General features: G+C 33.9%; 1 protein-coding gene across 11 annotated transcripts in view; it reads left to right on the forward strand.

Moving 5' to 3' along the window:
• Positions 1-12,356, forward strand: part of ANO5 (anoctamin 5) — a 101,400-nt gene extending 89,044 nt beyond the window's left edge. For all 11 annotated transcript variants that reach the window (XM_081238946.1, XM_081238952.1, XM_081238949.1 and 8 more), the window contains 5 exons: positions 1,398-1,528; positions 4,564-4,769; positions 6,420-6,598; positions 7,968-8,073; positions 10,784-12,356. In XM_081238946.1, the coding sequence (XP_081095072.1) occupies positions 1,398-1,528; positions 4,564-4,769; positions 6,420-6,598; positions 7,968-8,073; positions 10,784-11,005 (844 nt within the window). In that variant the 3' untranslated portion in view covers positions 11,006-12,356. The remainder of the gene's footprint in view (positions 1-1,397; positions 1,529-4,563; positions 4,770-6,419; positions 6,599-7,967; positions 8,074-10,783) is intronic.
• Positions 12,357-12,718: the final 362 nt, after the last annotated feature.

The raw sequence follows: 12,718 nt of genomic DNA on the forward strand, positions 1-12,718 counted from the left end.
TACAGCTTTATAATAACTCTTCATATCTTGTGGGACAGGTTTTACCAACTTATTCCTCATCTATAGAATATCTTGGCTATCCTTTGTCTTTTGTCTTTCTGTGTAAATTTTAGAAACATCTTGTCAGATTTCACATGGGAAAGTATTTTGGTTTTTTGACTGAAATTACATTCCAGTTGTTTCAATAAAACAACTGACATTTTATTATGCCAGGTCTTTTTATTCATGAACATTTAGTTTGGACTTTAATGACTTCAAATGAATATTTAAATGTCGGCATACAGGTCTTATAAATCTTTGGTCAAATCCATTTCTAAGTACTTTTCTTTTTAATTGTTATTGTAAATGGTATCTTTCTAAAATTATATTTTCTACCCTGTTTTGTGGGTATATAGGAATGCAATATATTGATAAACTCTATTATTATTTCTAATAATTTTTGTCTAACTTCATTTGGGTTTTCTATGCAGGTAATCCATTCACATTACTGTTAGTAATCATAGATGTCTCCTCTATTTCCAATTCTTTTGCCTTTTTCTTTTTCATTTTATTGTGCTGGCTAAGATCTCCAATAAAGTCTTGAATGTGATCATACACACCCTTATTTTGTTCTTGATTGTAAAGGGAATGCTTCTAACTTTTTCCTATTAAGAGTGATGTTAACCCCAGGATTTTGGTAGATGCTTTTGGTCAGATTGAGGTAATTTTCTTCTTTTCCTACTTTTCAGTCATAAATAGGTTTTAGTAGGTGATTGAAATATATCAAATGCATTTTTCTTCATCAATCAACATGATTTTATATTTTTCTCCTTAAATTTGTTAATATGGTCTCTTACATTGATTGTGTTTCTGATAAAAATAATATTTTTGTTCCTTAAGTAATCCAATATTATCATGATATATTTTATATAGTATAGAATTTAGTTAGGTAATATTTTATTTAGGATTATTGCATTTATTTTCATGTGTTAGATAACCTCTTCGTTCCCTAGTCATATATTTTCTATTGTAACCCACTTCTCATTTCCCCAAGTGGCCTTCTGAGTATCATGACAACATAAAGTTTAGTGAATTAAATAGATAAAAACCATCCTGTAGTGATCCTCTCCTCCATGTGCTCTTTAATAGAACTGTCTCTGAGTAAATACATTTCCCTGCAGAGGGTCAGGGTTGTCTTACTTTCTCAATCACCCAAGTAAAGATCTTTTGCCTCATCAAGTACTGTGAACAGAACACAAGGTTCTGACTTGGACTTTAGCTGTAGTCTTACCTCTATATGTTCCGTGATCTAAACTTACTTACCCTTCCTCACCGTCATTTTTTTGATCTAAGACTGATTCTCTGACCCCTTTCTTTTAAACCCTATTTCATGTATTTACTTTTATCACTTCCAACAGCTTGGCTCTGAATTGGTGGAGACGCCGAAAAGCTCGAACAAACTCTGAAAAGCTATACAGTCGATGGGAGCAGGACCATGACCTTGAAACTTTTGGTTCTCTTGGGCTATTCTATGAGTACTTGGAAACAGGTAATTTTCAACCACTGCCTTGAAACATGGAATAGGCTGAGTAAAATAAGTATTTTTCAGCTCTTAATATTTCTTCCTACCTTGCACTTAGTAGGTGTTCAGTAAATCATTGGCTAGTGGATGAAAAGATAGATGGATGGGTATGGAAAAGATTGGTTCAATATTTCTATTTCCCACCGAATAGAATGCAGAATGAAATTAATTTCAAAACACCAATCTCAGATATTTTGCCAATCAATTTAATGTTAATACTGTTGAACCAAATAAAATAAGGATCACTATTTTTTGTAGAAACAATCAAAATATTTATTGACAGATGAATGGATAAAAAATGTGGTATACATATACATACAATGGATTTTTATTTTATTCAGCCTTACAAAAACCAAATCCTGCTCTACGTGACAACATGGATGAACCTTGAGGACACTATGCTAAATCAAATAAGCCAGTCAACTGTGTGATTCCACTCCTACTCACATGAAGTACTTAAAATAGTCAAACACATAGAAGCAGAGATAGAATGGAGGTTGCCAGGGGGTGGGGGGGAGGGGGAAATGGAAACCTTCCCCCCCTTCAAATAACACTTAACAAGGGCAGATTTGTTTTAACCTAAAACAGGAGAAATGAGTGCCAGTTACAAACATTCATACAAATCTCCAATATCAATTCTTGAGAAAGATCTTAATTTAATACCATGTCCAACTAGATTATTTGGCTTAGGTTTTTGTTTTGTTTTGTTTTGTGGCAGAGTCCTAACCACTGGACCACCAGGGAATTCCCCTTGGCTTAGTTTTATAAGGCAGAACACTGTCTCTCCTTCCATGTCCACAGGAGAAAGGGAATGTTGCCGTATATTTTCTGAGTCTCTTTTTGTTAACTATGAAGACTTGCATTTTGTAAGGCTAATCTCTGGAATTCTGTTATAAGTAAGGATCAGTTTTTAATACCTGTCTCAAATTCATTTAAGTAGCTTTCTCCTTTCATTTGCCTCATGACTGCTCATAGAAAAAATACGTTGAAGAACATTTACAGAGTCTGACATACATTTAGTGTATGTCCCTTGTTTCAAGCTGAAAAGAAGAAGGCAAAAGCAGTTATGCAAGGGAAACCCAAATTGAACGTAAGAAATGCATAAAATATTCTAAGGATTGAAAAGAGAAGAGACCTTGAGATGAAATTTTAGGAGAGATAATAATGGGGACTGCTTGTGGAGTCTATCCAGGGTGTTTCCTCTCAAATGTCCTTCTCTGCTTCTTTGGTGGAATTAAAGAGGACTGTTTTCCCAACTTATTCTCATAGCCCATAAAAGTCATGGTAGAATAATGGAGATGACCTGAATTTGTTACCGATTCTCCACTGTAACACATACATATGATACCTGGATTAAAATAGGTACATCAGGACAAATAGGAAGAAGTCTCCAGTTATAAAATTAGGTAGTCCTTGCTTTATGGAGTGATAAGGCTGTAATTTTTAATTAATTGCTTATGTTTCAAGTGAATTTGTACATAAATGTTTCAGAGATTATAACTGAAATTAAAAGATGAAATCAGGGTTTCATAACAAGATTAACTACCATTTACTGAGACACCACTAAGAGTTAATTTATTCTGGATATTTTACATACATTATCTCTAATCTTGAAACATTCTACAGAAATAGTCATTTTATCTTAGAGGGTACTGAGACTTGGATAGATTAAGTAATTTGCCATGGGCCACAGAGATTATAGGTAAAGATCTGGGATTTGAACCTAGAAATTCAAACTGTTTCTACATAATACTTTGTCTTAACTTTCTATTTCTTGGTTCAGTAGATAAGTCAGGAAGTAGGCAGTTTGTTCCCTTGGTTTAGTAGATGACAAGACTGATTCTAATGAGAAATCTTATGAGAAGAGCTGAAATCCAGAAACACTCAAGATCTAACTAAAAATAGAGGACTAGTGGAAGATCCTTTTTTTTTTTCTTTTTTCCTTCAATGGAAAGCCATTTTTTGTATCTCTTATTATTTTTTCTTCACTCTTGTGGGAGGCCCAGTTTGCCAGCTGCATGGATTCTTTCACCCCACTGATGGAAACAAAAGAAGAAAAAGAGAGAGAGAAGCCAGCTTACACAGGTGTTAAGCTTCAGTGAGGAAAGAGAGTAAAGCTTATTTAGAAAGATGTCAAGTTAGTACAGAGGATCAGGACCTTAACAAATACCTCATTCCAGGATATTTATATTTCCTTTGCCCACATATACTTCTGATGCTTTATATGATTCATTTCCGAATTTGGTGTCAGATATCTTGTTTGTTCTACCCTTTCCTCTGTTAACATCTTCAAATCTTAAATAATGCATTCGTTCATAAGGCTTACAGTTGAGTGTTTTTATATACCCCAAACATACAAATGAGTCAGTCATTATCCCTGATCTTAAAAAGTACATAGATTTGGGGCTTCCCTGGTGGCACAGTGGTTGAGAGTTCGTCTGCCGATGCAGGGGACATGGGTTCATGCCCCGGTCCAGGAGGATCCCACATGCTGCAGAGCGGCTGGGCCCGTGAGCCATGACCGCTAAGCCTGCACGTCTGGAGCCTATGCTCCGCAACAGGAGAGGCCACAACAGTGAGAGGCCCGCATACCGCAAAAAAAAAAAAAAGTACATGGATTAGCAAAATAGAAAACTTGATTACCCCACTGATGTGCCAATACCCATGTAAATGCTGGGGTAGCATAGACCTAAACATAGACCATAGTAAAAGACTGCGTTTTATGAATAATAATAATATCTTATCTAACAAGAATAAATGCTTTCTTCAGACAAGCAGGTCTCAAAAGAAACAGCAGGGTTGGAGCTGAGCTGTGCATGACCAACTCAACAAATAAGTCACTGTGCTTCCTATAGGGAAGAGGGCGTGGACAGCTGGAAAGAGGCCTGGAGTGTTTTGCTGATGTAGATCCCTCCAAAATGAGGGAAGTAGCAGGAGTTAGAGTGTTCCCCGTTTTCCCCTCCACAATAATGAGTTTGTGAATTTTTCTTTTATCCCTGCAGTTATCCAGTTTGGATTTGTTACATTATTTGTGGCCTCTTTTCCTTTGGCTCCTCTTCTTGCTCTCTTGAATAATATAATAGAGATTCGAGTGGATGCCTGGAAGCTTACTACTCAGTACAGGAGACCTGTAGCTGCTAAGGCTCATAGCATAGGTGTTTGGCAAGATATTCTTTATGGAATGGCTGTCCTTTCTGTTGCAACTAATGTAAGTAGAGCTATTTCAGTGGAATAACTGTACTTTTTTTCTTTTCTTGAGGATGGGGAGATGTGAATGATGTTTAACTCAATCTTTATTTACATTGATTTCATCATGGTCCATAAAGGTAAAACATCCCTAAACTTTTATGTGCTAAACAACATAGTCAACTCTATGACATGCAAACTCTTAGATATACAAGGAAAATTGTAAAAAACATGCTTATTAAAATACCATGATATAGTTTCATAGCATGTGACAAAGTAGACAGAAAATAAGTAATGGTATAAAGGATTTAATAATAGAATTAAAGCTTGATTATACATAAAGTTGTGTACTACAAACAGAATACACAACATTTACCTGTCATTTTTATGGAGCACTTATTAAAAATGATAATAAAACTGAATTCCCGAAAGCAGAAATTTTACAATGAATATTCATCTACAATAATGGTATAAAAAAATGAAGTTAATAATAAGATAGCCAAAAAAGAAAATTTAACCACTTACATTCACGCTTCCAAGGAAGCTTATTGTACAAAGATGAAATAAAATTGAAGTTATAAGGAAAGCTTAATTAAAATGAAAACCTATCAAAATTTTCCTAGCTGATTTTAGGAATCAGACAGAACCATATTTATAAAAATGATATACCAATAAATGCTTTTATTATTGAAAAAGAAGAAGGAAACCATGAGCTGAACATGTAACTTATGAAACTAAGAAAAAATGTAAAACTAATCAATAAAAAGTAGTAATAAAAAATTAATGAAGATATAAACAAATAAATTAGAAAACAAACAAAAAGCAATATAATTGCTAAATAAGTCGAGTTGGTTCATTGAAAAGATAAACAAAACTGAAAATCTCAAACAAAAAAAGAATTACAGGGTACAAGTGAGAAAATTATAAGAATGTTATGTATGCGTTTATTCTAATAATTTTTTAAATCTATTTGAAATTGTGACTTTTTTAGAAATAAAACTGCCAAAATATATTCAGTAAGTGATAATAAAACATGAAATGGACCAGTAACTATAGAAGCAATATTAAAAGATTTTAAAAATCTACCACTAAAAATGTAGATGGCAGAGCCAAATGGTTTTAAATTGACTTATCTTACCTAAAGGAAACATGACATTTATAGTATTCCAGAGCTTAGGAAAGGATGGGAAAATACCATTCCTGTGGCATCAAATACTGAAATTAATTGCACTGAACTGTGGGAAATATATCCGTATGGTCTTCTATTTCTTCATTCTCCATTCCCTACACACACACACACACACACACACACACACACACACGCACACACACGTCCAGGCCAGTAAATTTGGTTAAGAAATGTAAGAAATAGCAAGCCATGATGGAAGGAAATAGACACAGGCATGGTGTTTTTGGAGACAGATACATTTAGGTTAAATTTTCAATGTAGCACTTTCTAGCTATGAAATCTTGGAATACTGATTATACACTGTAAATGAGCTATTTTATGTTCTAGGTCCTTCTAGGTCAAAGACTCATATATTAACATGATTAATAATAGCATTTTAATCATTTTGCATCCATAAGGCATATGGACCTGAAAGATATACAAATCAGACATTTGTAAAACTGCATTGTTAGCTCACGATCTCCCTCTTGTTTTGTCCTTTAGGCTTTTATTGTTGCATTTACATCGGACATGATTCCCCGTTTAGTTTACTACTATGCCTACTCAAAAAATGCCATTCAGCCTATGAAAGGGTATGTCAATAACAGCCTGTCAATATTCCTGATAGCCGATTTTCCAAACCACACTGTACCTTCGGAAAAACGAGACTTCACCACTTGCAGGTTTTCTCTTTTTTTCATTTTGCTTTTTAAATGTATTTCTTAAGTTCTCCATTTCCTTCATGGCTTACAAAAAAAAATTTACTTGGGACAGTAAAAATCCTGGATAAAGTGCATGAATTCTAGAATTCACACATTGTATGGTTCTGATCTGAAAAAGTAGTGTGCCCAAAAGTAAGATAATATTATGGGTAAAGATAATGTCAATTTTGAATTGTTTCTTATTTTCTAAGTTTATTGGAAAAATTTTCTTCAACAAATACCTCCTTGGTCCCAAGTTATAATATCTATAATCATACAGCATGGTCATATTTTACATGCATTTAACCTATTTGAATTTAACTATGTGTCCTCAAAAAGAGGCAGAGTAAGGAAGAGAGAAATAACAATATGATTAGTTCACCAGCCATCCCATTTAAAAGGTTTCTTCATGTAGGGAGTGTGAACTTGGATTTGTAAACCTGCTGCTTTCACACTCAGTGTCTAACATACTGTGAGGATATTTTTACTCTAGGATTTAAAGATTATATATATTTATTTATGTATGTGTGTGTGTATATATATATATATATATATATATATATATATATATATATAGTACATCAAGTCTTTTAAACTTAAACCTTAAACCAACTGCTTCATCTGGGATTCCAACAACAACAAAAAAAAAACAGCAAAATGTTGCAACACAGGTAGACAAAAGCATTGTCATATTCTATATTTATATAGAGAGGGATCATAACATGGGCAACTGTCAGATTTCTTGATGTCATCACTTCCTACCTGAACTAAATCTTTGAACATTAATATCTAGACACTTGCAGAAAAAAATGAACTCACAAATTGAACACCAAGAAAACCCCAGAAGGATAATAGGGAAAACGAAAACAATGCAGTGTCATTTAAGCCGAGAAAATAGAGTTTCAAGAAAATAGGAATGGTCAACAATGTCAAGTTCTGTTCTTCACAGGACAAATAAGATCTGGATTAAAATGTTCCTTCAGTTTAATGATAGGAGACAGTTGGTGTCAGTGGAGTGATGATAGAACTAAGTGTGTTAAGGAGTAGGAAGAGAGGGAATGGAATGGAAAGAGCAAATTTTGCTATAACTCTCTAGAGAAATTTGTCTCTGAAGGACAGGAGAGCAGTTTCACTTGTGTCTCCTGATACATATATACTATACAAAAGTAACATGGCTATTCTTTTTATCTGTATAGGAAAGATAAGTGTTTCATAATAACAATTATTTTCCTTTGACTTGACTTTTGTTGTCAACTGAAAGGGTCTCTTACAAGAAATAATATGAATTTATACTAGGTCTCTTTGTTTGAAGTTATAGCTTATATTTTGCATTTACTTCCATTTTTTTCAGGTACAGAGATTACAGAAATCCTCCTGATCATGAGGAGAAATATTTCCATAGTATGCAGTACTGGCATGTCCTTGCTGCTAAGATGACCTTCATCATAATTATGGAGGTGAGCCTTTATTAACTTTCATGCCAGTTAGTGTCTTTTCTCCCTTTAGGCATATATTTCTAAGCGTATTTGTTCCGCAGAAAATTAGCATTATCTCAATAGACTATTTTGAAGGAAGTACTTGTTGTCATAAAAAGTAAGTTAGGAATATTTTAAGTACAGTGGATTGCCTATTACTCACTTACTCTTGTTGCAGATACCAAGGTAACAGAAAAGAAAAAATAAGACCTCTTTCTTTGAGGTCAGTCAGAGGGCAGAGGACCCACTTATTTTACTGAATACCTATTATTAATAAATAGTGGTTCCAGAGGCTATAATAATAACTTTGTAAGTTCGGCTTTATTATTCACCCTTGACAAATGAATCCAACAGTCAGCAAAATTAGTTAGTTGGTTTAAAGATAGATAATTGGCTAATATTAGAGCTGGGTTTCAATGCCAGATGTCTCACTGCCAAGCCTCTAACCTGTCCACTATATTATGTTTCCTACCTTGTGTAATATCTAGGGTAATTATGAATATAAGACATGCAATACAAAAGAGCCAATACAGAAGGGGTATTTGACTAAGTTACAAATTGAGTGCTACAAATCATAAAACATGAAGGCCAATAAGGGGGAGATAAATAAATGTTAGGCATTTTTTCACTCGACAGTAAAGGCCAATAATAGACTAGATAAGTCTAATGCAAGAAAACACAAATTCCTATCAGTTTTTAATTTGTTTTATTTTTATCAAGGTTATACATGTAAGTAATTTAAATCCTTACCCCTCTCCGTTCCTTATGAATTTATCACTTTCATTCCCACATTTTCCATCAGCGGTTTAGATCACCTTTCAGCCTGGTAAATTACAAAAGGAATTCTTTGGAATTTTTGTTCCTGTTTATTTATTTTTTTATCATCCCAGGCTCCGACTCACCATCATTCTGGGACTTCTCTTATACTGAATGCTATATTTTCTTCAATCTATTTTTCTCCCATTCTTGAATTACTAGCTTATGTTGATAAAGCACATCTTTCATTAATTTTCTGAGGAAAATAATGGACAATTTTTGAGAACTTGAATATTAAAATTTCTTCTTTTTCCGCATAGATAATTAATTGGTATAGAATTTGATTAAAAGTCATTTTACCTGAAAATTTTTGAACCAACTTTTTTTAGGTATTCCTGAAATTTTCCAAGACATTGCTCTATTTTCTGTCAGCTTCTAGTGTTGCTATGAAGTACAATACCTTTCTAATTTTCCATTCTTTATGATTTTTTTATGTATCAATAAGCTTTGAGGATTCTCTCACTAGTCCTTCTTTTATGAAACTTCACAAGACAGTTATGTGATGTTGGACTATAAATATTAATTGTTCTGGACACTCACTAAGCCCCTTTGACCTGCAAATGTAATTACCCTTTAAGTTGAGAAAATTTGCTTGTACTATTTCTTTGATAATTTACTTCTTTTCTCTGTTCTATCTTTCTGGGACTTCTGTTATTCAGATGTTACAACTGTTTTGAAATTCTATTATATTTATCATTTATTTTCTCTCCTATAAATAGTCAGATTCATATCTTTGTCTTTTTATTCTACTATTCTCTTGCTCTCATCATTATCTAGGTATCCTCTTAGTTCCTATTTGTGTGCTTCAGCCTTACCCTTTCATGTTAGAGACTTTCTTACGTATTTGGTTGTTCTTGGCAATCTGCTCGTATTTAACAGTGAAGCAATGAAAGCCGATTATAAGCTTTGTGTGCATACAGGAAGAACGTCACTTGGGTGGGCTTCACTGTAGAGTGATAAAGGGGCCTTTTCATTTGAGACCTACAACATTTTGGTATCTATAATTCTAACTTCTCTGATTAGTTATTTTTCCCAGAGAAAAAATCCTCCAACCTCCTGTTTGTTGAGCTATTTCATGACTGTGTTGAGAGCCAAGAAAGGCAGGAGGGACTAGAGATCTCATGGTTCAGAATGCTGAATTGCATTGAGTTGCCCTGTTTTCAGTATGGTGCCACACCTCCATCTTTCACCATCTCTGCTACCTGTGAGTTCACAGCTCTCTGTCTTAATTTCTGCAGAAAATATAATTTCTGCAGAAAATAAGGTACTCAGTTGCTGCCAGGGAGGGGTTGGAGAGAAGTAGTTCCTGAACATGGTGGAGAGAGAGGCTCTGAAAATTCATCTGTCCCTTATACAAATTTTTAAATAAGCCTCTTATTTTTAACTCCATCCACACTCCACCTTCAAAGCCCTTAGTACCTTCTTTTCTGAACTTTTCTGACCTTTTCTGAAACAAAATTGGCTTTTGTCTTGATTTCTACCATCACTGTATCAACAACTGCAAATTTAAGTGCCAGCTTTCTTCACTCTCTCGAGTCTGTTATCACTGTTTCCTCCCTTTTTTGTGTCTTTGTGAACAATAGAATTTTTAAATTTCTTTATAAATATTTTATTAGGTTTTCAGGAGGAAGCATAGGTGAAGAGTATATTCAATAACCACGTTCAACTGGAATCTCTGTAATCACATATTTTAGTATATATTTGTTTGCTTAATGTTGGTCTTTGTAGGAAAGTTCCAGGACAGGGACTATATCTCTTTGCTTTTCCTTCTAGCTACTGTATCGAGCAGTTTGTTGAACGAATGAAACAATTTGTACGAACATCTGAACATTTGACAACTCTAGCAGTGTGTCTGATTTTCTTTTGTTTCCTCTAGCATGTTGTGTTTCTAATCAAATTTTTGTTGGCGTGGATGATCCCTGATGTTCCAAAAGATGTTGTGGAAAGAATCAAGCGAGAAAAGTTAATGACTGTCAAGATTCTCCATGACTTTGAGCTTAACAAACTAAAAGAGAACTTGAGAATGAATTCTAGTGATTTTGCCAAGCATCTCATTATTCAGGAAAACAAAGTACATCTGGCTAAATCAGCAACCTAATCAACATAACAAGTAAGCAGCTGGTTACCTGTCTGACTTCACGGTTTTCCCTGGGTTTGGGGCCAGAAACCAGAAGCCGTGTGTCAATTTTACCCTTTCTTCTTTTTTGCTTAACTCAAAGTTTTTGTACACTCATATAGAGGCCAACTTAGTGGAGGCTGGAAGAATACCACTTGTCTGCTTCATTGGCTGCGCCCTCCCCAGATACTGTTTTCTGGAGTTCTATAAATGATTGTTAAATGGACGTGTGAAATCAGAATATTGGAAGATCATGGGATGTTGCAGTTTAGAATTAAACACTGCACTTGAGCTGTCCCATCACCTTCCAGTGCAGCTGCACATTTTCATGGTCTTCATTCTATTGTGTTGTGTTATATCTCTGTCCCACCAAGAAAAGTATTGGGACAAAAAGGAAAGAAGTGAAGAGGTCTACTGAGCCATATATGTATCCTGCCATTTTAGACTATGCAGATGAAAAACCAATACCAGATGAGATAAGAAAACTTACATATTAAAAATATTGGGTAAATATCATGGCAGGGGTTTGTTCCCAAAATCATCCTGAATAAGGTAAACTTCCATCAGAATTCCAGATAGTCCTTCCAGGTAAATACAAAATTGATTTTTCAAGAGACTGAACATTTGGGTTTCAGCAAAAGACTAACAACTAATTTCTTTAAATATAACATTTCAGAAACAGTAGTTTTAAGACTGGATTGTCTTATCTGGGAAACAGCATTAAGAAGGTATTAGATTGTTTCAGGTCTTTAAGTAAATGAAAGATATAGAGAAGTGAGTGTGTCTTCTTAGTAGTTAATAAATGCAAGATAGTGTATATCAATTAATTTATTGACTTCAATCTAAAACATCATTGAATTATTTTTAAAAATAATTTTTCTTCCACAACACCTATTTTGCATCATGAAACCTGTTTGAGCATTAACTATTTGTATAAGTTAGGTGCAAGTTGTTTATGAAATTCTATCTTGTTTAAAGCAGTCTCAAGTCTTCTAATGAGTTTACAGTTTTTTCTAATGATGCACTGCTGTACAATGCTCAGTGCCTTGCTCCTGTGCCTTTGCCCCACAAGATGTGGTTGTACTGTTGATTTGATGTGATGTAACATCTCAGGTGTGAGCTTCTTTTAGAGAAATTGTTAGTTTAACATCAATCACAGAGTTTAACACCAAATGTGGATCAACCAAGTAAGAATGAAGTGATGGATTTGATAGCTAAGTAAAAAAAAATATATTCGTTGAATTATTTCTCTCATACTTAAGCCTATGGCACATGTACCCCAATTCTTTTTCTTCTTTCCCTTAAAAAATACTTAATATATATTTTAAACACTATAGAGAGATGTAGTTTAATTTTATAACATTTGAATCTCTAGTTTCAAATTACACTTCATTTTCAAAAGAATAGTGTTTTTTAATTGCATAAAAAAGAAGAAACTTTATTACAAGATTTTTTAAAAAGTAGTGTTTCATTATTTGATCCTAATACGATTTTATAGAATTGCCAGTATTAAGTGTATGGCAGGTAGTATTAATTAATGATCAATATTAAGCATTTAGAACTGAGGATTATGAATTTATAAAACCATGAGACAGTTACCCAGTATTGGCAGTAATTTATCATCCACTGGGTAGATTTTTTTTTTTTTTTTTTTTTTTTGTGGTACGCGGGCCTCTCACTGCTGCAGCCTCTCCC

Source organism: Mesoplodon bidens, assembly GCF_964165515.1.
Source record: "Mesoplodon bidens genome assembly, chromosome: 7".
In the NCBI taxonomy this organism is placed as follows: Eukaryota; Metazoa; Chordata; class Mammalia; order Artiodactyla; family Ziphiidae; genus Mesoplodon; species Mesoplodon bidens.